Source organism: Bison bison, unplaced genomic scaffold (assembly GCF_000754665.1).
Source record: "Bison bison bison isolate TAMUID 2011002044 unplaced genomic scaffold, Bison_UMD1.0 scf7180017864040, whole genome shotgun sequence".
In the NCBI taxonomy this organism is placed as follows: Eukaryota; Metazoa; Chordata; class Mammalia; order Artiodactyla; family Bovidae; genus Bison; species Bison bison.
The window spans coordinates 4,174,016-4,199,215 of record NW_011494612.1 but is presented as its reverse complement, the minus strand read 5'-3'; the positions used below and the strand labels follow the sequence as shown (position 1 = coordinate 4,199,215).

The 25,200-nt window shown below is 39.0% G+C and overlaps 1 protein-coding gene across 7 annotated transcripts in view; it reads left to right on the top strand.

The window, feature by feature from the left end:
• Positions 1–1,735: 1,735 nt before the first annotated feature.
• Positions 1,736–25,200, top strand: part of PHC3 (polyhomeotic homolog 3 (Drosophila)) — an 84,829-nt gene continuing 61,364 nt past the window's right edge. For 6 of the 7 annotated variants that reach the window (XR_824853.1, XM_010835226.1, XM_010835225.1 and 3 more), the window contains exons 1-4: positions 1,736–1,799; positions 4,289–4,454; positions 8,588–8,743; positions 9,836–9,913. Coding sequence is in view for 6 of the 7 variants with exons in the window: in XM_010835226.1 (XP_010833528.1) it covers positions 1,786–1,799; positions 4,289–4,454; positions 8,588–8,743; positions 9,836–9,913 (414 nt within the window). In the remaining variant the exon portion in view is untranslated. The other variant, XM_010835223.1, reaches the window with a different exon arrangement.

Here is a 25,200-nt window from a genome sequence, read left to right as displayed (position 1 = left end):
AATTAAAATTTTTTATTTATTTGGCTGCACTAGGTCTTAGTTGCGGCATGGGGGATCTTTACTTGTGGCATGCAAACTTAGTTGCTCTATGTGGGATCTAGTTCCCAGACCAGGGATTAAACCTGGGCTGCCTGTATTATGAGTGCAGACTCTTAGTCCCTGGACTACCAGGGAAGTCCTTAAGACTGCTTTCTTCAGTTTTGTTTTGATGAATGAAAATTTCAGCAATACCAATAGACAGTCAACTTGTTTTTTGACCACACAGCATGCAGGATCTTAATTCTGCTGTGATGAGGGATTGAACTCGCACCCCTTGTACTGGAAGTGCACAGTCTTAACCACTGGACTGCCAGGGAAATCCCAACAGTTGATTCTTGGGAATTATATGGCAATGGCATCATCTGAAAAAATCAGAAAAGAAAGATGAAGTAGTAATTTCTTATTTTTAAGCATCTACAGGGAATTTTCAAAGGGGACTTTCTCAGTGAGTTCTCCTAGGGGTTGTAGGAAGGGTTTTGCTTTCAGATAAGAAAATAAGATAGAGAAACAAGGTTATCATACAGGGAGATGTGGCAAAGGGACAATTTAGCCGACATTGAAAGTGATCTTTTCCTTCCCCTAGGGACATCCTGATCACAGGATTTGTAAGATTAAGCATATTTTCATTAGACCATATTACACTTTGTGTTGAATTTATATCAGTAATTAATTTCTCAGGTTTTTTTTTTTTTTGCCATTGCAGTGCAGCATGTAGAACCCTAGTTCCACCACGGATGAAATCTTGGCCCCTTGCATTGGAAGGACCAAATCTTAACCTTTGGACCACCAGGGAAGTTTCTCATTTCTCAGTTTTGAAATGTGACTCCACCATCTTAAAAAGTGCAAAAAGAAGGCATTATTTGTGTTCAAAATACTTTATTTGGTGAAGGGCAGTGAAGATTTATTATTCCTTGAATTTAAATTTCCACAGCACTTAATGGATCTACGTCAGAACACTTAGATTGTGTGCCTCTCTCTGTAAAAGACAGATTAAGACTTGTTGGAAGACAGGGACTTGGTTCACTCATCTTCACACATTTGTCTCATCCTGCTTCAGATTAGTTGCCACGTGTGTAGAATACAGTAAATTATCTTAGCAAACTGGTGGCTATTCCCGCTTGTTCTCTCTGCGGTATGCAAACTTGTAATCGCCATTAAGCGGTCAGTAAATTCATGTCAAAGAAGTGGGTGATATACATAGGGTAATACGATAATACCTTAACTGTCTACCGCATGGGCATCCAGAACTCTATCTCTGAGCCCAAGACAGGGCCTGCTGGTTCTATCCCCAAATTGCCATGCGCCCCAGGCAACAAGCCCTGCAGCTACCATGGCATTTCCTTTCACTCTGAGACCTCAGCATCCAATTCTCGCGTCATTCTCTTCCATCTCCCTCTTTGAAGTTTGCACAAGCTTTGGTATATTTTAGATATTCATAAAATTTGTCATTTAACAGTCTAATCAGAACTTTTCATATATCGGTTAGACACCCCTCCCCAGTAGCAAGAAGATCCTAGAAAAAGCGAGGGGGTGCACGTGAGACACTGACACCTAAATCGGCAAAACCTGGTCACTTCCCCGAGCCAGCAAGCCTTCAGGGAGGAGGAACTGGGAGACGAAGGCCCCACGTGACCTCGGGGGCCCGAGGCTGAGCCGACCCCGCCCCTCCTCCCTCTTCTGCCGCGGCCGCCGCTGCCGCCGCCGGGGGGCGCATGCGCAGCCCATGTTAGTGATGGAGGAGAGAAGATGGCGGAAGCGGAGTGAGTGACTTGCTGGTGACTGATGTCGTAACTGGGGGGCGAGAGGGGGCAGCGACAAGTCCCCCCAAGGGGAAAGCTCAGGGCTCTTTCGCGGGCAGTGCGGGGAAAGGGGGACGCGAGAGCTTCCTTATCGTGGAGGAGCCTGCTTGGCCCTTGTCGGGGGACGGAGCCGAACTGTAAGGGTCCAGTTACCTCCAGGCGGGAGCGCCCCTTCCGCCGTCTGGTCCCGGATCTGCGGGGCCCTGTGCGCAGGGTCCCTCCTCGGACCCCTACCGCCGGGGTCTTCTGGAAGATGAGCCCGGGTGGGCCCCTCAGAGGCTGTCATCCCTGCAAGTGGGCCCCGCGGGCAGCGTTGTGACGGCCGCCCGCACCGGGGGCCCGCGGAGGCAGGGTAGGGCTGGGCGGGCACTGCCAGGCCTCCTTCACGCTCGCCTCCTTCCCGCCCCGGCGCCACCCCACTGCGCCTCCGTGGGAGAGCCCGAGACGGGGGGCTGCTCACTCCCTCCCTCGGCAGGCTCGGAGGAGGTGTCTCAGCGGCGGGGGCTATGGCGTGTTTGGCGAGGTTGAAAACACCCTGGTAGGAAAGATCTTTCTTTCCCTCGGGTCTCTGGCTGCAGTGTAGTTGCCGCCCTAGAGGGCCACATTCTTGTATGGCGGTGTGATGGTATGCTTAGTTAGCGACTCAAACTTAAGTGTTTCCTGGGTAGGCCGCTTGTGCAGCGGAACTGCCGTTTGTGTTTTGCAGGCAATATACAAGGCTAGTCGGTGGAGTTAGCAAAATTGTTCTTTTGTGCCAGGTCTCCAGATGCAGTTTAATGATTTGGCCAGTTTTCCCACCGATGTTTAGACTTGTGTCTAGATTTTGGATTCTCTGTGACCATATTTAGTTACTGAACTGCTTACTGCAGGGTTTGAGGAGATGGTTGAGCAGAACAGCACTGTACAAGGACCAGAATTAAAGCTGGCTTTTTGCATATCATTGATGCGTGGTTCAGAAGTGTTATGACAGGTAGCAATTTGGTAAAAAGTTTATCTACCACCATACCTGTATGATATTGTATTGTTAACATATGCTGCTGTGATTTGATGAATGGAAAGGAGTTTGCAAAACTAATAAACCGCTCCCCAACCCTCCCCCACAGTAAAAACCCCAGAGAAGTCTAAAAGTGTGTGAGTCATTTATTAATCAAAAAGATTAGTAAGACTTGGCTCCCCACTTTTTTTCCTTTCGCGTTTCCTCTTATAAATCGGGCTTTTAAAAACATTTGATTCCTCACAGAGCAATCATACTCTTATGATTATACATATAAATACTGTTTATATATGTGATATAAAAAACAAAGAAAATTTGTAGGTAAAAGGACACTATGTGGAAATAGTGCACGTATACACAGTTAGTGCCAAATTCTTTTGTCTTTTCCTGAAGTAGAAAGTGTTACGTTCTTGTCAGTACTTCTCATGTGAGGTGGGTCATATTATGTTTCTTAGAGGAAAAGAAAGGCAGAGAAAACCAGTATATTCTTAAGTTTGCTTTTTGTGGTGCATTTCTATCCCTACAATAAATATTATAGTTCTAGTTTCTAACAACATTAAAGCAGTCAGAAATGACTTAATATGTTGTTTGAATTTATTAAAATAAAAATTCTGTATTTGTATCACAACAGTGAAATGAGTTTGTAATGTTGGAGGGAATATAATCAGAATAGTACAAAACTGCACTTCTTGTATAAGGAAAGTGACATAGTTAACGCTGTTTTCAAAATTTGGAGTTGTATTTTGTGAAAGAGATTTTTGTTAGCAAGTGGGGAAATTGTTTTCCACTGCTTCTCTTATTTACCCAGAGTAATCTGCTTATGAGTATTAACTCAGAGCTATTAGATGTGGTAAGGACAGAATTGTAGAATAATTACAGGGAAAGCAGTTTGAGTTAATAAATTATTTTTTAACTTATTTTCCTAGAGAACATATTTTTAAATAAAGTACATATGGTAACCAAAAATTGAGTTAATTGGCTAAGCTAAACTAAGCTAGCACAAGTCCACAGGCATCCTTTTTTAATGTCTACATAAGAAGAATGATTTTAATTTGTAATCAATATGGTCAAAAGAATATAAAGAAGTATTTGAATACTCTGATATTGCTTAAGTTTTAATTTTCCCAGGTAGTAAAGTATTCTGTCATCACCTGTTTTGGTTTCAAGACACTCATCTTCCTTCAACAATAAAAAGGTAAACTTTAGGCCAGGCTTTATCTGAGTTCTGTATCCTGAATCCAGAGGGTTCAAATTTAGTAGATATGAATTTTTAATTATGCTTTATCTTTGTAGAGTATTTTTCCGATTCACGTGTTTATGGTGACTGTGTGCCATCTGTATTTTATGAGGTCCTTCTTAGAAATTTAGACTGTTCTGATCATTTCTTGGAATAATTAAATATTCTTTAAACAGTATAACGCTTTTGCCAATACAAATCCTTTGTGCTGTCTGCTAGATTTAAGGACCACAGTACAGCTATGGATAGTGAACCAAACCCGGGAACATCTTCGGTGTCGACGACAAACAGTAGCACCACCACCACCACCATCACTACTTCCTCCTCTCGAATGCAGCAACCACAGATCTCTGTCTATAGTGGCTCAGACCGACATGCTGTACAGGTATTTCAGTTACCGTGATGGGTAGGCTAAGACTTGGGAGCCATTACTTTTCGCTTAAGCCAGGTAAATGTATTGTTTCGTATCCTCAAAGGAGTTACATGATAACCCTCTAAATGAGTACAGTTAGAATTGTGAACGTTTGGAACTACCAACAGAGTTATTTAATAATCATTCTATTGGGAGGGCCTCCATTTGTCAGCATGTAGCTTCGAAAACAATGTCAGGAAAATTATAATTGGAAGGTCCCTAGGTGTTGCTGCAAGTGGGGAAACTCGACCAAGAGCCCCAACATGAAAATGACTCTAGGTTTTTCTGGATTATTGTGTATTTGAACCCAAAATTTGGACTTAGGGTTTATTCAGGTCTGTAGATAAGTTCAGAGGTTCGTTTTAAACCTAAGAACTCTAAGCAAGAGGATCCATTAGGAGCTATCAGGGGCAGAGGAGAAAGGGAATATTTAATTAGGAAAAGTCTTAGGCTGATCACTTAGTTGAGAAAATAAATTTAGCTGCAAAGTTTAGGAGCAAATTAGCAAAGATGGTGGTGGTCAGGCTCTCTCGCTCCATAGTCTCTTGCTCTCACCCCACGTTTTGTAAATACAGTTGTGTAACAGCTGAGATCACTTATAGCACAGTGTATGTGTGTCCCGATGTACCCCCTTGACCACGGGCCACTTTTGTTCTGTAAACCTATATAAGCTCCACCTGAAAAGCCCTTGGGGCAGCATTATGGCTATGTCCGTTGGGTCAACCACAAGCGAATACAGCATGTCTGCTGTTATGGCTGCTGTGCCGGTCAGGAGAGAAGAAATGTGTCTGCAGTTCTTCTGGCTCCTTGTATCTTCTTCCAGCTTCCCTGCTCACTCCTTGCCTACCCTGGCTTCAACAAACAGTGAGATACAGCAAGGCAGCCTTTATAATAATGGAGGTTGAGGCAATATGGTATTGCATACAAAGAGTATGGGCATTGCAGACTGATGCAGTTTTTGTTTGAATTCCATTTTCTTTACTGTAGCTAGCCTTGAGTGAGAGGCATAATCTCCTTGAGCCTCAGGAAACTATAAAATGAAAATGAGACCACCTGCTTAATAAGTTATGAGGATTAGACGAAGGATCTAGAATTTTGTGGGACACGTTATATACTCAGTAAATGATAGTAACTAATACATACTGAATAATTATGTGCTAAGTATTTGATAAATGCTTTACATGGATTATCTCCATTCAACAGATGGAAAAATTGATGTTTTAAATTGGCTAAATAACTTTCCTAAACTCACATACCTAGTTGGTACTCTTGACTTTAGAGTTGTGCCCTTAAACACTGAGATTTTTTCCCATTACACCTATTGTTCTTTCTCAAATCTGCATAATTGCACTCCACCCTGAAAAAAACAGACCTGGTTTAGTCATCTCTCTGATCCATTTTTCTAGAGTGCAGATCCCAGTATACTGACTGTCTAGTTGTTATATGGCTTAGTATTCTGATATTACTGTGGAGTAGAATCAGGATTGTTGGAAACTCGTCCGTCAGTTCAGTAGAAATTCAGACTGGAACATAGTGGTTTTAATGTTTTTCACCTTTCTCTGAGGCAAGGGAAACAGGGAAGAATATCTAGATCCTTGAACATAAAGATAATGTGATATTTTAAATACCATTTTGTTCTCCACCTATTTTCTAAGCTGGCTGTGTTAATAAAAAAAACAGTTACTCGAGATTTGTAGTTGAAGATAATATCTCACAACGAGCACTAACTCTAATTCTTACAAGATCATAGAATTGCTTCCCTTAAAATGTAATCAAATCAATATTTATTGAACTACCTAAATAGTTTAATACCTTTCAGCTTTTTTTTTTTTTTTTCTCACCCCTGTGAATCCTTTTCACCTTCCTTGCTCCAGAGGAACAAAATGAGAGCAATGTGCTGTATCTTTAACTTGTTTTTAAAGAGTCTCTCATCCATGAGTATGGCACTGAATGGTAATGAAACATTGTGCTGACAATAGAAAAAATAAGTTATTCATTTTTAATTTCAGTTTGATTTTAGAGTTTTGTTATGGAATTAGAGCAACATATACAGATGACCTAACCAAAAAGATATATTGTTGTGGTTCTAAAGCACTTAATGCTGGTCTGTACTTCCCTGCAACTAGGGGTCAAAAGCCTATATTGATTTTGTGACAGGAATCTGCAGCAGGTGTAGCAGTCTGTTGTTGGTGAATTGAGACATGAATGCAGGAAGGTAAAAAACACAAGGAAACGTGCTTTCTTGGAATTTTAATAAAGACATTCATAGCTTTGTGATAAAGGTATCCTGACTCAGAAGCTCAAACTATAGGATTTTGTCTCTTTTTCTCCATTAGCTCTTTGAAAACTCTGGTTTGATCTTGAGATTGAGGGTGCTGTTTGAGAGTCCCCATGGGCATGACATGACTTTGGGCTGTGATTGCAGAGGACTGGTGTAGTCCAGTGTACCATTCGGACAAATAAAGGATTTTTCTCTTTTATTAGAACTCTTGATTGTTTCACATTTATCAGTTTATGAAGTTTGGGTTCAGAGTTTTTATTTTACTAATAAATAGTCACAGTAATGAGCACTTATATGAATTTTTTTTTAGTAAGAATAATTTTATTTTGTGTTGAAACAATTGCACCTAACATTTAAAAAAAATGAGTGGTTACTTAGTAATTTTCTTAAAAAAATGGCTTTATAATTTTATGTGGTTATTACTATAATGAAGCTAAGTTTTTTCAGACATTTAGAAAAAATACAAATGAGAATCAGGTAAAAAGCACTTCTAATCTAGCTACCTATCAGTAGTCTTTTAATGTTTTCCTGAATATTGTTTAAAATATTTTAATATAGATGGTATCTTACTCTATACACTATTAAGTGACCTTTTTCCACCTAAATGTTTTGTTGATAGTTGTTATCTGCTCTCTTTAATATAGTAGCTGCTAGCTGCATGTGGCTATTTTATATTTAAATTAAAATTCAGTAAAATTAAAAACTTGGTTCCTTGGTTGCACTAGTCTCCTTGTAAGTGCTTAGTAGATACTTAGGGTTAGTGGCTACTGTATTGGACGGCACTGATCTGTTATACATTACTGTTTGTAATACATGCAAGGTATCAGTTCAGTTCAGTTGCTCAGTCGTGTCCAGCTCTGTGTGGCCCCATGAATTGCACCACGCCAGGCCTCCCTGTCCGTCACCAACTCCCGGAGTTCACTCAGACTCATGTCCATCGAGTCGGTGATGCCATCCAGCCATCTCATCCTCTGTCATCCCCTTCTCCTCCTGCCCCCAATCCCTCCCAGCATCAGAGTCTTTTCCAATGAGTCAACTCGTCACGTGAGGTGGCCAAAGTACTGGAGTTTCAGCTTTAGCATCATTCCTTCCAAAGAAATCCCAGGGCTGATCTCCTTTAGGATGGACTGGTTGGATCTCCTTGCAGTCCAAGGGACTCTCAAGAGTCTTCTCCAACACCCCAATTAAAAGCATCAATTCTTTGGTGCTCAGCCTTCTTCACAGTCCAACTCTCACATCCATCATGACCACTGGAAAAACCATAGCCTTGACTAGACGGACCTTTGTTGGCAAAGTAATGTCTCTGCTTTTCAATATGCTATCCAGGGTATACATATTCTTCTTATACCCAAATCGCGAATTCTAAATAAAAAGTTTTATCCAAAATGGGTATTCCAATTTACATTGTTATTAACAGTATATGAGTGAATCTGTTTCTCCAGTAGTAGTAGGATTCTTTTAAATGTTTATCCATTGGAAGGTTGAAAAAGTGTTGTGTTTTAATTTGTAAGTTTTGACTACTAATGAGATTGAAGATATTTTCAGATGCTTACTTAGCCCCTTTTCCTTTTGTGAATTGCCTCTACTGGGTAACTTTAACCTGTACAGATTAGTGAATCATAGTGACTTAGAAGCAGCAGCAGCAGTGATGTATAACTAGGAGAGACCTGTTAATAAGTGTGAGGATATTGAATATTAAAGGAGTGAAATTTTAAATTTCTAATACTTTATGGTTACTTTTACTTTTTAAAATCTCTAATACAGCTTTTCTAATACTTAATGGTTAAGATTATGGTTTGACATTGGTTCAATTGACTTATCACAGGTAATTCAGCAGGCACTGCATCGCCCTTCCAGTTCAGCTGCTCAGTATCTACAGCAGATGTACGCCGCGCAGCAGCAGCACTTAATGCTGCACACAGCGGCTCTCCAGCAGCAGCACTTAAGCAGTTCCCAGCTTCAGAGCCTTGCTGCTGTTCAGGTGAGACTGAAACGAATTAAGAACTTACAAGGCCAAAGTTGACATTGCCTGCAGACAATTACTGAAAATAAATACACGGGGTATTATTGCAGAGTTTTCAGATATCTTGTGTTGTTTTTTTTTTTTTTTAAGAAAATATAATAGGCTGCCAAATAAAAGTTAGTTTAAAAAAAAGAATGTTTAATGTGTTACTCTGTTGCTGAGTTTTGTCCCTCTCCTTTTTATCTACATTGCAGAAATGCTGTACCAGTCTTGTGTGTATAAAATTCTAGGGATGACAGTGAATAGTTAAGGTTACATAAATCTTATTTACATTTTAACCAAAAAAGGTTTTTTAAAATTACATAAGTAATTTATACTCATTAAAAAAAAAAAAAACAGTATAAAATCGTTCATAAGAGGTATAGAGGTGTTCCTTTTCCACACCCACTGGTATTTTCTACTCTTCAGAGGCGGCCACTGTTTATGCACCCCTCCAGAAATGTTCTCTATAAAAATGTGTATGTATACTTTTCTAAAATCCAGTCATATGATTCTTATTGCTATCAGGAAGATTTTATGATTAAATGTTTGTTTTTAAACAGATCTTCGTTATTATTGCATTGTTTATTTAAATAAAACTCTAATGTGAGATTTAAATCTAGTAACCAGAGTAGGATCTCAAGTTGACTGAACCTGAAAAAGGTTTATTTCTGTTAAACACATCCCAGCTATTACTTCTTCTCATTAGTGTAATTTAAAATAACATCTTGTTCATGATAGTTAGGAAACTGAAACCCAGTGGCATTTGATATAGCTCCAATTTATTTTTCATAACATTGGATTGGTAATTTCACTTCAAAGATGAGATCTATAGAGTAAAGCTGACAATGGGTGCAGCTCTTAAACTAAGTTGAGCCTTTGGGTCTTCTGATTTCACCGTGCAGTGTTTTCTCTTTTTCTTAATTTTTTTGATCAAAACTTAATCCATGTTGACTGTAAAATGACTGTAAAATAGATGTTTTGACTTTTATTGTGATTTTTGTGGTATCCGGGTACAAGAAAGTTTTAAACTTCAGACTTCTTATAGACATAAAGATCTTATTATTTTAGGCAAGCTTGTCCAGTGGAAGACCACCTACGTCCCCCACAGGAAGTGTCACACAACAGTCAAGTATGTCTCAGACATCTGTAAGTGCTCTAATTTTTTTCCTGATTTTAAAATTTTAGATTATTGCTTTCCAGAAATTAACTGTTAAAATCTACAAAGCTGTTACTGTTTATCTGTTGGGTACTGTTTGTAACAAGTGGCTAGAAACAGGAATGGTAAATTTCGAGAATTTGGAACTAATGTCAAACTTCTGAAAATCTGAGTCATAAAAATATTTTTGTATTATTTCTTATACATGTTTTCCCCTTGATTGTGTTCAGGTCTTCTATGATTGTGAATGGTCGCAGTTTTCAATGTGCATTGAGAGCATGAAATATATAATATAGGGAAGTTAAGTCATGCATTTACTGTGACAAGTACTAGAGAATGTCATGTCCTTGGTAGACATCTAAGTGTTTCTAGCTTTTTCTGTGCAGTTTACATTTTAGAAATTTTACTTCCCAGCTTATGCTTACTTGAGTTATCTGGGTCAGATTTACAAGTATTCATTCAAGATAGTGTAATTTATTTTGAGAAGAGAATAAAAGGTGATTTGCTGTATTGCACATATTTACTGGGAAATTGTGCAAAGTATTCCAGTTAAAAAGAAATTTATAGGTGTGGTAATACTTGTTTACCCTTTTATTTTGATGTAATTTCAAATTGTAAGAATAATAAAAATTTCTGTATACTTTCTACTCAGATTCATCAATTGTTAGCATTTTGGCTCACTGCTTTATCATTCATTCTTTCTGTCTACATATATACAGTTACCTTTTTCTGAACCATTTGTGGATAAGTTAAGACATGTTCCTTTACTCCTAAATATTTTGATATGTACTTCCTAGGAACAAAGTCATTCTTTTATGACTACATGTGGCTACATGAAACAGGTCAAAATCAGGAAAATTAACATTGATACACTGTTGTTCATATTCATATTTCATCAGTTCTTCCAGATTTCTCAGCCTCATCCTTATAGACCTTATGGACCAGATAATTCTTTCTTATGGGGGGGCTGTCCTGTGCTTTGTAAGATGTTTAACAGCATCCCTAGCTTAAATATCAGTAGGCTGTGCCCTTCTCCTTTCCCCAGTGTGACAACCAAAAATGTCTGCATGCACTGCTAGATGTTTTCTGAGGGGCCAAATTGCCCCTTGTTGAGAACCATTGAGTTAAACTAATAATGTCCTTCCTAGCTATTTTTTTCTGATCCAGGATGGTAATACTTTGATAAAATAGACTCCAATGGAATATAGTTTATAGATTGCTGAGGAATTAAAGTTGAACTTGTGCTATATTTCTTCAGCTAAGGGTGTGGTCTTTACTAAGTACATGTATAATGAGCACATAGTTATTTGTGGGCTATTGATCTTTTTAATGAAAAAATTCTGTTTTAGCATGGAAGTATCTTAGAACATGAATAAAATTACTTACAAGAAAAATTACTTGTGACTTGAAAATGTTAGACTGAATAAAATGACAAATTTAAGTAATGTGTTTAGCCCTAAGCAGTAATGCTGTATAGTTGTGGTTATTGATGTCACATAATATCTTTGGCTTCCCTGGTAGTGCAGCTTGTAAAGAATCCACCTGCAATGCAGGAGACCCCAGTTCGATTCCTGGGTCAGGAAGATTTCCTGGAGAAGGGATAGGCTACCCACTCCAGTATTCTTGGGCTTCCCTGGTTGCTTAGCTGGCAAAGAATCCACCTGCAGTGTGGGAGACCTGGGTTCAATCCCTCGGTTGGGAGGATCCCCTGGAGGAGGGCATGGCAACCCACTCCATTATTCTTGCCTGGAGAAACCCCATGGACGGAGGAGCCTGGCAAGCTACAGTCCAAGGGGTCACAAAAAGCCGGACACAACTGAACGACTAAGCATAGCACAGCATGTATTCTGGATTATTTTCCCTTCACATTATTAAAAGGTATCCTTTAAAACTATTTTTGTTCCATTATGATTTTGTGTATGTGACTTTTAGAATCATAGTTCTGGTGATTGTGCTTATTTTTTATGAAATTGTTACTACTACTTGTCATAAATCAGGGCCAGAATCTCTGGATAACTGGTGAGAGGAAAAGAAGTAGAGAGAATGGATGCCTAGAAAAACAAGAGAATAATACATTGCATTTGTTTTGTGTTCTTTCTCAGCTGAGCAGTAGCTCAAGTGAGTTGACTGGCAGTCCAAATTATGATACCCAGGGTAGCTTAGTAATTTTTAAGAGGGGCAGAGCATAATAGCAGAAATCCCTGGATAGTGATAATAATGAATTGTCTATTGGCAGTCTGCTAGTTTTCAGAATTTTGGTGGTTTTGAAATAGGTGCCTGATAACAATGAACACCAAGAGGGAAGGGTCAATCCTCTCGTACCTAAAAGGGCTACAAGGTAGGTTGTCAAGTCACCTGCCAAATAGGTTGGGATTTAGAGTAGCAGTGAAATGCCAGAGGGGAAATGGAATATTATATTTTAAAAAATGAGGTAAAAAGTCCAGTCTACTGCATGGGGAAACTATGTGTGTGGAGAAGATCATTGTTAATTGATTGTATAGTGGGTGCCAGCATCCTTTTCTTTCCTGTAATTAGAACAAAAAGGCTAATTCTATACTCTTAACCAGTAGTGAGAGTGGTTTGTATGAGTGTTTGATTGGCTCTAAAATTAGTTGGGACTGAGTATTTAGGTTGGATGTCTTTTTTCTTGTATTAAATGCAATGTAATTAAAAACTTCTGTGAAAAAAGCATCAACAATGTTAAACAATAGAGTGGTTGAAATATATTTGCACCATGTATGTCACATAGTTTGTGTTTGTGAAATACCAAGGGCTGTATTACATTAGTAAGATAAATAATGTGAATTCACAAATGACCTGAATTGGTAATTTTCAAAAGATAGACTACTTTTGGCTTTTAAGCACATGAAAATATGTTTACTGGTAATAAAGAAGTGAATGTAAAAACATCAGTGTTTTATTTTCACTTGTCAGATTAGAAAACGGGGGAAAAATTGAGACAATAACTGTTGACAGGTATGGTACACTCATACACTATTGGTGGGAATGTAATTGGTACGACTTTTCTAGAAGGTTATTTGGCAGAGTGTATGAAAATTTGAACCGCATGCCCTTTCACATAGTCTTAATTTTTAGTGAAATGATGTCATTGGCTAAATATGAGAAATAATTATGACATAGATAATTCCGCAAATATGCATGGTTTGTAATGGTAGAAAATTATAAACAATACATATGTTCTTTAATTGAGGATTAGTTAAGTGATAGTTAATTCAAACACTGCAGCTACTTTAGAATGCTATACATGTGTATATAGAGACAGATTTTCATTAGTTAGTAAGTGAAAATAAGAACATACAGTATTAGTTCATTTAGCTTGCTTAATCAGAGAAGGCAATAGCACCCCACTCCAGTACTCTTGCCTGGAAAATCCCATGGATGGAGGAGCCTGGTAGGCTGCAGTCCATGGGGTTGCAAAGAGTCAGACACAACTGAGCGACTTCACTTTCACTTTTCACTTTCATGCATTGGAGAAGGAAATGGCAACCTACTCCAGTGTTCTTGCCTGGAGAATCCCAGGGAGGGGGAGCCTGGTGGACTGCCGTCTGTGGGGTCGCACAGAGTCGGACACGACTGAAGCGACTTAGCAGTAGCAGCAGCAGCTTATTTAATAGGTTATTCTGTATTTTAGTTCTAAAACTTTTTGTTCTTTTTCTTTTGCTGAGAGTTTATTTTTCATTTGTTTCGAGTTGGGTCATACTTGCTTGTTCAAAGCATTTTTATGACTGCTGCTTTAAAATCTTTGTCAGATAATTAAAATATTTTCCATCTTGGTGTTGGCATCTATTACCTTTTTCATTCAGCTTGAGGTCTTTCTGGTTTTTGGTACAATGAGTGATTTTTGATTGAAACTTGGACATATTGAGTATTATGAGATTGTGGATCTTACTTTTGTTTTGGCTGGCTTCCAAAGGGGAACACGTGCCACCTCCTCACTGCCACTTAAGGGTAGAAGTAAGTTCAGGTTCCGCGTTTGGTTTCCATTGATACCTGAGGGATGCTCCCTGCAATTGCTGAGTCAATGTGAGTTCTGGCTCCTCACTAGGCCTCTACTGATGTTTCTCTGGCTAGGAGGGAAAGGAGTGCCCAGTTATTGCTCCCTATGCGGTCTCCACTGATGCTTCAGGGTTGGGGTGGGTTGTTATTTGTGGTCTGTTATTGCTTGGCTGATATGAAGGTCTTGGCTCTCTACGTGGCCTTTTCTGACACTAACCCATTGGATGGGATCGGGGGTACCTCATTGCAGCCTGGTGAGGGGAGAGGCCTAGGTCTTTGCTAGTGTGGCTGTGGCCACAGTGTTTCTGTGGTGTTTGGCTGGAGTAGAGCAATTATTGTCTAAAAGTTTTCTGTGTTGCTAGGCTGTCCCTTTTCTGATCCTCAGCTAGAAAGAGCAGCTCATTGGAGCTTTTTCTTTTTTTTGTCTGTACCCATTGCTGTTTCTGGGTTACTAATTTGTTCAGCTTTATGTTTGGATTATATGAAATTAAAAAAAATCCAGGGAGCGCACAACCGCATGGTTCACTGAGTCCTGGAGTCTACTTTTCTCCACCTTTTAGGACTTTCTTATGTTTATTTTCTATGCACTGATGGGGTTTTTAGTTATACTTAGGAGTAAAGTATGTGTCTATTCCACTTTCCTGGAAACAGAATTCCTACCACTTATTTTTTAAAACTTATATCTGTCTGGTTATGTAGGAAGAAAATCTGTAATATGCAATAAACTGTTAATCAGTGGTTACCTTTGAGAAAGTAGGTTGAAAAGTTTCATTTTGTCTTAAAAAAAAACATGAATGCTCTCTTGTTGTCTTACAGACAACACAAATGTATACATGAAAGTGACATCCCGTTTCAGTAGTCCCTTTTGCCCTGACAAAGTTTTGTGTGAAGCTTATCACCTTATTACTGTGCATTTCTGTACATAAATGTAAGTAGATAGGCCTGTGGTTAATTTTGTTTTAGTGTAAGAGAAGTGCCATCATTCTGTCTCTTTCTAAGTCTTTGGGCATTTTCAGCTGGAAAGGATTACGTGGCTGGAAATTGCAGTCGTAAGTCTCTAAATGATTCAAGGGCTCTTTGTGTCTCATTCCCTTTGTTGTTTTTTGGCCTTAGAATCTACATTAATCCCGGATGTTTTGACTTGAATTCACTGTACTGTTCTATTAAAAAGGAAAAACCTTATTTTTTTTTTTATAACTTTCTAGCTCTGATGCCAGACAGGATGAGCCTTTTTTTTTGGCTGCACCATGTAGAATCGTAATTTTGTGACCAGGGAGCATACTTGTGCCCCCTGACTTGGGAGCACAAAGTCTTAACCACTGGACCACCAGGTTTGGTTTTGAGATTTTGAAGCCCAGTTAGTTTTAATGACTTTATTCATTCATAATTCACTCATTTATTCAACAAATATTTATTGAGCATTTAAATACTCCTCTAGTACTGGGACACAGCTGACAAAATCTGTATGGAACTAGGGGTATATCGGTAGTAAGTAAATACGTCAGTTGGTGGTAAGCTCTGTAGAGAAAAATAAAGCAATGAAGAGGAATGGGATGAAGGAATTTCCTATTTTAATTAGGGTGGTCAGGGAAAGCATTGCTAATAAAAATGGCATGTGAAGGAGGGTGAGGGAGGCAAAGATGCTTAAGAAACAGAAAGGAGGATGGTGTGGCAGGTGTGGAATGAAAGTGAGAGTATGTTTAGAGAGAACTTTAGAGAGGAAATTATCTAATCACAAGAAGATTATTAAACCCTTGGGTTTTACTCAGCATGAGTTGGGAAGCTGCTGGAAAGTTATTTTATTTGGGATGTGACGTGATCTCATATAGGCTTTAACAGCTACAATGTTGAGTAGGTTCTAGGGGGGCAATGATAGAAGTAGGGAGACTGGTTAAATGGTTCCTGTAATCTGAGAGAGATATATTGGGGGCTGGACCATCATGGTGACAGTAGATGTGGTAAAACGCGGTAAGCAAGATTCTGAATATTTGTTCCACCAATATTTTATTATAGAAATTTGGATGTTTGGAAAATAGCTAATAGTAGGTGCTGAGGGATTGACTAAGAGATGTGAGGAAAGGTAAACAGTCATGGATAAACTGTAGTATTTTGGCCTGAGTGCCTGGAAAGATCTGCCAAAGAAGGTGTTGGAAAAGGAAATCAGGAGTTGGGTTTTAGACATGATGTGTGTTAGACACCCACCCATACATGTTGAGTAGACATTGGCTATATGAGTTTGGAGTTCATATAGCCAAATGGCTATTGGCAGGACTGGTGACGTCTTGTACATCTCATTGACATTTCCAGTCACCGGGGTACCTGATGACTTTACTACCCATTGTGGAGTATTATGAGCGAGTTTGGTAGAATGGAGGACATGAGGGACCTAGCTTCTAGTCTTAATTTTGTGACTAACTGGTGGCATGACTTAGGGCAAGTGATTAACCTCCTTACACCCCACTTTTCTTTCATGTAAAATTAAGTTGTCTATTTAGATGGTTTTTAGTCTTTTCATCTATATATTCCTGGGTTTAGATCAAGGAGAAGTTTCAGGAGATGAACCAGAATGTGCACTGAATTCTGTCCCTCCCAAATTGGTATGTTGAAGTTTTAAACCCACATGTGACTATCTTAGAAACAGGGCTATTAACGAGGTGTGTTAGTTGCTCAGTCATGTCTGACTCTTTTGCAACCCCATGGACTATAGCCCGCCAGGCTCCTCTGTCTATGGAATTCTCCAGGCAAGAATACTGGAGTGGATTGCCATTCCATTCTCCGTTTAAGGAGGTGATTAAGGTTAAATGTGGTCATAAGTGTAGAGCTCTGATCCAGTGAACCTGGTGTCTTTATCAGAGGAAGAGACACCAGAAGTGGACACATAAATGTGTCCCTCTTTCTGCTGAAAGGACACAGTGAGAAGGTAGCTAGCAGAGAGCTCTCACCAGAAACTGAATTGGCTGCACCTTGATCTTGGACTTCCTTAGCCTCTGGAACTGTGGGAAATAAATTTCTGTTTGAGCTACCTAGTCTGGCACCTTGTGAAGGCAGCTGCAGCAGACTAAGAGGGATGGGGCTCTGAGCCTTCCCCTCAACTTCTGTTGCCACAGAACAGTTCTGTGATGTTTGAATCTGGGAATTCTGAGTAAGTTAGTGTGTGAAGAAAGGGTACTGTTTAAAAAAGAGAACCAGTGGTTTAAATGTTAAATAATGTTTAGTCAGGGTTTTTTAAAATAGTTCTATATGTTATGAAAAATAATGCATATCACGTAGGTATGTAATAAATATTTGTTGAAAGATGAACTTTAATTATAATCATCAACTAGAGTATGCAATACATAGTTATTAATTTTAATTCTTGATTACTGCAAGTGGTTTATCTTCAGTCCAGAGAATCATTTTAGGATATATTCTGATTGCCTGAAATTGCATTGTAGAAGACAGTCTGAGTCCTGACCTCGGTGATAAGATTCTTTCATTGCTAGTTTTGAGCAGCCAGCCAGTTATCAGGTTTATTGTGTTATGCTGTGCTAGTTGCCCTGGGGGAGTCAAAGTCACTTCCATCAGACACAGTGTGCCTAGACATATCAAACAGTAAACAACGTAGCAGTATATAATCAAGTGATAAATTCTGTGGGAGTTAACAGAAAAGAGATCTTTGGGGACTGGGTAGTTAAAGAAGGCTTTCTGTACGGGACTTAAGCTGAGCTTTAAAAAATACACGGAGTTTGAGAGAAGAGGACTCAGTCCTGAGCTCATGATCCTGAAATAGCAGAGCTTAGTTTTGGAGATTCATTCCTGAATGGGATTCTGTGTTCGTCTCCCAGACTCCTGAGGATAATCTGTGCCAGTGTTTCCTTCCTGAATACCTACTTGGTGCCAGGCATTGTGTTAGGTGCCAAGTATCTGAAGTGAACGATGGTCTTAGAGTACAGTGGATATAGTCTTGTTGCTGTTGTTCAGTTGCTAAATTGTGTCCCACTCTTTGCGACCCCATGGACTGCAGCATGCCAGGCCTGCCTGTCCTTCACCATCTTCCAGAGCCTTCTCAAACTCATGTCCATCGAGCTGGTGATGCCATCCAACCATCTCATCCTCTGCTGCCCTCTTCGCCTGTTGCCTTTAATTGGATATAGTCTGCAGACATATAAATAGTCAAAGAACACTGTGATAGGAGTTTTGTTTTACTGGAGTATATTCTAAAAACTTGCTTGTAAATTTGGAATATTTTTAGGCCTAAAAATTGCCTCCCCTATACCTTTTTCATAATTATTTGTATATAAATTCTATATTGAAAATGATTTTTCTTAGGAAACTTGAAAGCAGGAACCGTTGTTTTCAAATTATTAGCATGACCAAAGAAAAGGCTGATTTAAGTCTTAAAATCAGTACTAACTGGTACTTCTTCCCTTCAGGCTTTTAGGTGTGCCTGTTTAGTTTTTCTGGAGTTTCATGAAGGCTGTCTAGATGTCATTGTGTTCAGGACACTTTTTGGACCCTCTTACTGTGAAACTTAGTGTTCATGTGTATGAAACTAAAAAAGTCTTAACAAAAATTTCTTTCCTTCTGTTTTTCTCTGTGCTCTGTTTCTGGACTCCTTAGTTGGATATTGGTCTTTCTGGATTGAACCTTTACTTTGTTTAGCTTTTTACTTATTTTCTGTCTTTATCTTTTTATTCTGTTGTGACATATTTCCTTGCCCCCTCCCCCCTTTTAACCCCTTCTTTTTACATTTAAAAGAAAATTTTAGTTTAGCCTTCGTATTTCCAATTTCTAAGAGCATTTTCTTTTTCCTTGAATCCTGTTTTTCTGTTATGGATGAAATATTTAGATCTCTGTTATCAGATTTCAAAATTCTTTTTCTTGAATCATTTATATTCCTTAGAAACTATCTTGGTCTTTTCCTTTCATGCTGTTGGTTTTTCTCTTAGAAAGTAGTGTTCTCTTAAAATGCTTAAAGTTTATATTTAAGAGTAGATGATTATATAAATTAATCAGCATGGCTTTCTTCCACTGCTCTGAAGATAGGTCTGGCCCTGACAGACCTCTTTCCCTTTTCTTAGTGGAAAGACTGATTAAGATTTCTGTCTTTGCATGTGGAAATAGCATTAGTGGTAACAGTGGGAAGGATATATCTTTGGCAGGTTTAGAATTGAAGGTTTACAGATTAGAAGCTCGCTGTTAGGCTGGTGAGCCTAACAGTTTCAGAGTAAGGAGAGTTTTACTTCCAGGTATGAGTACCCACTCTAGAAGCCTAGCCTTTCCTTGACTTTTAGAGAAGTCTCCTTCCTTTCTAGGTCTCAGTGCCTGTTCTGCATGGGAGAGGGGTGGGGTTATGTATGGTAAGTCTGTTTTCTAAACAAACCTGTAGATAAAATCTTTGAGTGTTTGGCTCCATTTCTTACCTCTGCTTTCATGTCTAAAGTAAAAGTGAAAGTGAAGTCGCTCAGCTGTGTCCAACTCTTTGTGACCCCGTGGACTGTAGCCTATCAGGCTCGCTACCGGGCTCCTCCATCCATGGGATTCTCCAGGAAAGAGTACTGGAGTGGGGTGCCATTTCCTTCTCCAGGGGATCTTCCCAACCCAGGGATCGAACCCAGGTCTCCCGCATTGGAGGCAGACACTTTTCTGAGTCTAAATCCACTCTAATCTGTTTCCTCCTGTATTCTGGATTATAGCTTCCTTCTCTGTTTTATCCATTAATATTATCCCATCTTCTTTAGGTCTTACAGAAATGCAGATGGTACTCTCCTCTCTCTCTCTCTCTGCTGTATGTGTGTTTTCTCTGATACTGTTTTTTTTAATCCCCTAAGTTCTTTTTGGAAAAAACATTTAAACCCACAGAAAAATGGTAAGATTAAGCATTGACCCTTGTGTACTCGTAATGTAGCTGTTTACACCAGTTGTTAAGTTCTTCTCTATTTATACACTGTTTCCTGACCATTTTTAAAATAAGTTAAAGACATCATGACACTTCAGTCCCAAGTACTTAGCATGTATTATCCAGGAGGGAGATTGTCTTACATAACCACAGTCACATATCACACCTAAGAAATGTAATATCGAGACAATATCTAGTATATGCCTCATATTTGGATTCCCTCAGTAGTCTCCAGAATACATTTTCCCAAGATTTACTTAAGGCTCACACATTGCACACATTGCATGTGAGTGTCCTGTTTTCCTTTAATATAAAAAGTCTCCCCTGTTCCCCCTTCCTTTTTTTTTTTAAAATAGCTCAGGTCACTTGTCCCACAGTCTAAATTTGTATTTTTGTTTCGCCAATCATTTTTGTTATTGTCTTGGCTGCTGTTTCAGTTAGTAGGAGGGAGAAGCAAATGGGTATGCTCAGACCATTATCTTCAGTGAAGTGAATGTCGCTCAGTCATGTCTGACTCTTTGCGATTCCATGGACTATAGTCTATGGAATTCTCCAGGCCAGATACTGGAGTGGGTAGGTTTTCCCTTCTCAAGGGGATCTCCCCAATCCAGGGATTGAACCCAGATCTGCTGTGTTGCAGGCGAATTCTTTACCAACTGAACTGTCAGGGAAGCCCATTATCTTCAGTATTTTTTGTTTTATAAACATGACTTTTAATGGCTACATAGTACTCTATTTTAAAAAAACAAAACTTTTCCGCTTCCTGGCAATTTTAACTTTTCTATTTGTTTTCTTTTTTTGTTGTTATAAGTAAACTTGTATTGAATGTTATGTGTCTTTCTATCTAGTAATGCTCTTTTAAAAAATTTCCTAAGAGTGTACTTATTGGTGAGATTGTTTTTAGATCAAGAACCTTATAAATGATCAGTTTTCTCAAAAAAATGTATAAATCAGATCAATTACATATCAAATGAATTCATTATGAATTTATCTGAGGGAAAATTACTTGCTTAAAACCATAGATACATCTATTAATTTTAGAAGGTATTTTAAGTTTTAAAACTCATTGTTTTCAAGGATTCTGAAAATATTTAATTTTAACTGATAGTTAGAAATCTACTCCACAACTTAACATCAATCTAAAATAAAACTGTAGCCTGCATATTTGAATGGTTATGAGCAGTTATACTGGATTCTTGTAAAATATTCCAGTAGTGCAGATAAAGTGTTAAGTCCTCTTCAGCCTTCTTTCTTTCCCCTTCAGTCCCATCTGTCTCCTCAGTTTGCTGGATATCTTTTCAGGTCTTTATTTATACATTAAGAACATAAATAGTATAAGAAGTGTATGCATATGTGTTTAATATGTAACTTTTTAAACACACCATAAACACAGGTAGGTGTTCTGCATTTTGTTTTTATACTTAACAGTGTGTCTTCAGAGCTGTTTATCTCACTCAGCTACTTGAGCTACCCTATGGTGTTGCACACAGTATGGCTGCACTTTATCTTATGTAACCATTTCTGTTGCTGGACCATTATTTCCAGTGTTTTAATTGTTTCAGCATTGCAACTTTTTTAGGATGTCAAAGTTTGAGGGCAGTTAGGAGGTCATGAAGTTTGTTTGATTGTTTTGCTGCTGTTTTTACAGCCTGTATTGCAGAAAGTAGAAATAATGATTTTCTACAATAAAAAGGATAGGCATTTTACTTCACTTCATTATTAAAAATATGTGGTCTCTTAAAAAGGAAATCCTTCACGGATAGGTATTATTACTTGAATTTTCTATGTAATATTTTATACTTCTAGGTATCTGAATTACTCACATACAGATTCCCACTGAATGAGGCAAGAAAATGTATATGCTGCTTTAATGTGATAAAAACAAAATACTGTACTAAATATAAAAGAAAGGAAAACATTTCTTCTCTGATTCTCAAGTTAATACCTACATAGAAAAGACAAAAACTTTGAAAAAGAAAATATAAATGATTACCAAATTTTACCCCTAGTAGGCATGATTCACCTCTAGCATTTTGGTGACTATTCTTCCAAATGTGTGTGTATGTGTATATATTGATATAAAATCTAATCAGGTAGTTTTATGAGTATGATTATTGTATGTATATATAGTGTAGTCATTTCTCTTAACATGTTTTCCACATGTATGGTATGTATATATCCGTACATGCAGATACTGGTATTCTACATGTTCTACAATTTTTTTCACTTAGCAGTAGGTCATAAAAATATTTTCATGCTATTGAATATAGACACACCTCAGCCTTCTAATATCAGTGTACCATGTCTCTCTGTAGATGCACCTTATGGATTCTGATCAGTCAAATGGCTGTCAGTTCAGTTCAGTTGCTCAGTCGTGTCCAACTCTTTGTGACCCCATGAATCACAGCACGCCAGGCCTCCCTGTCCATCATCAACTCCCGGAGTTCACTCAAACTCATGTCCATCGAGTTGGTGATACCATCCAACCATCTCATCCTCTGTCGTCCCCTTCTCCTCCTGCCCCCATTCCCTCCCAGCATCAGGGTATTTTCCAATGAGTCAAATGGCTGTTCAGTTCAGTTCAGTCACTCAGTCGTGTCCGACTCTTTGCGACCCCATGAATCACAGCACGCCAGGCCTCCCTGTCCATCACCAACTCCCGGAGTTCACCCAGACTCACGTCCATCGAGTCAGTGATGCCATCCAGCCATCTCATCCTCTGTTGTCCCCTTGTCCTCCTGCCCCCAATCCCTCCCAGCATCAGAGTCTTTTCCAATGAGTCGGCTCTTCGCACGAGGTGGCCAAAGTACTGGAGTTTCAGCTTTAGCATCATTCCTTCCAAAGAAATCCCAGGGCTGATCTCCTTCAGAATGGACTGGTTGGATCTCCTTGCAGTCCAAGGGACTCTCAAGAGTCTTCTCCAACATCACAGTTCAAAAGCATCAATTCTTTGGTGCTCAGCCTTCTTCACAGTCCAACTCTCACATCCATACATGACCACAGGAAAAACCATAGCCTTGACTAGACGGACCTTTGTTGGCAAAGTGATGTCTCTGCTTTTGAATATGTTATCTAGGTTGGTCATAACTTTCCTTCCAAGGAGTAAGCGTCTTTTAATTTCGTGGCCGCAGTCACCATCTGCAGTGATGTTGGAGCCCAAATGGCTGTAGTGGGTCTCAAATAGGCTTTGGTTTCAGGGAGTACTCTGTGTAACCTCTTATTGGGGGCACCAAGGAGTGGTTGGAAATTACATGGCTTTTCTTTGCAGATTTGGTTTCCTCTGGTGACTTGTAGGGTCAGTAGAGGGAGAGCTTCCAGTAATAAGGCTAATTCTGTAAGTTCTTTTATGGAGTGTGGGGATGGGTTGTGAAGTGACAGGATTGGCCAAGGCTTTGAAATGAAAGGGAATTATGAATGTTGAGATAGAAGTGACAGATAAGATGATGCAAAGAGTTTAGGGCATCTGGTTTAGATGAGCAGAGCAGAAAATAGAGGAGAGCATATCAGTTCTGGAAAGGAAAGGATTTCTTGCAGGGTTGGATACTGATCTTGCCCTTATGGATTACGCCTTCGTTAGTAGACACTGTGAAATGGTGCTTGCCATCAGGAACTTAAAAATAAACATTTATTCTTTGATCTCACAACTTTGACAAAGTGAAATGCAGGTGGCTCGGAGGTTACTGTTTAGTTTTCTTAGTTCCTTTTTTTCTTTTTTAAGAAAAAGAAAGCATTCTGTTTGTAAATACTTTTTGTTCTCCTTCCTTACAGAGTATTCTCAAGCACTTTAGCTATCAGCCAGTCAGTTTTTAAGAAGACTCTTATGTTTTTGTTTAAAGAGTGTGTGGTCTGTCCTTTATTAGAGTATCTTCCTTCCTGCTTATGTATCTATCTTCCTTTTTTATTTTATTTTTTAAGAATCGCTGACTGGAAAACAGTGGCAAGGCATTATTACTGTAGAGTGACCCAAATTAACAAGCTCTCAGGGTATAGGAAAGCACCCTGTATGCCAAAATGAGTCAGAAAACATGGACCAGTTTTACTCTGCTAAGTGATTTAATCTTTGGGGCAAGGGTTTATCCAAAAAAGTTTGTGGAGTGGTGTAGAAAAAGAATATGTTTTCTGTGGGGGGTTATTAATAATTCCCATCACTTCATGGGAAATAGATGGGGAAACAGTGGAAACAGTGTCAGACTTTATTTTTCTGGGCTCCAAAATCACTGCAGATGGTGACTGCAGCCATGAAATTAAAAGACGCTTACTCCTTGGAAGGAAAGTTATGACCAACCTAGATAACATATTCAAAAGCAGAAACATTACTTTGCCAACAAAGGTTCGTCTTGTCAAGGCTATGGTTTTTCCTGTGGTCATGTATGGATGTGAGAGTTGGACTGTGAAGAAGGCTGAGAGCCGAAGAATTGATGCTTTTGAACTGTGATGTTGGAGAAGACTCTTGAGAGTCCCTTGGACTGCAAGGAGATCCAACCAGTCCATTCTGAAGGAGATCAGCCCTGGGATTTCTTTGGAAGGAATGATGCTAAAGCTGAAACTCCAGTACTTTGGCCAACTCATGCGAAGAGTTGACTCATTGGAAAAGACTCTGATGCTGGGAGGGATTGGGGGCAAGAGGAGAAGGGGACGACAGAGGATGAGATGGCTGGATGGCATCACTGACTCGATGGACGTGAGTCTGGGTGAACTCCGGGAGTTGGTGATGGACAGGGAGGCCTGGCGTGCTGTGATTCATGGGGTCGCAAAGAGTCGGACACGACTGAGCATCTGATCTGATCTGATTAATAATTTATTATATAACACATCAAAGATAGAGGTGAAACTAGTATCACCACACTATTTGCATTTTTACTGTGTTTTGTTAGGGGCTGTACCAGAATTGATTTTTCTTCTTACACACACACTCACTCTGTGTGATATTACATTTAAAGTATGAAGTATGCCTTAAAATTTTATGACATTCATTAAGTTAATTAACATTGATTGAAGGCTGTCTTATAGATATTGAATATAAGAAGATAAATAACACATGGGCCCCACTCTTAAAAAAATCATTGTTTAGACGAGTAAGATAGAAGTATGTGCCACAAGTATATGGAAGTTATAGAAGATAACAGGCATAAAGGGAGAGGGAATAGTCAGTTCTACTGTGGGGTATAGGGATGTCTTAAAAAGCTTAGCAGGTGATTTTTAAGAGGGAGTTATTTACTACACGGGGTGGGGAAGATGTGTGGTCATGGGCATAGTCGTAGGTCATGCTCAATTATCAATTACGTCAGGAGCATTGTTGCCAAGCCACAAAGGCCTGAGATGTTATGACATTGTCAGTAGCTTCATATGACTAATGTGAAGGGTTCGTATGGAAGAGTAGGA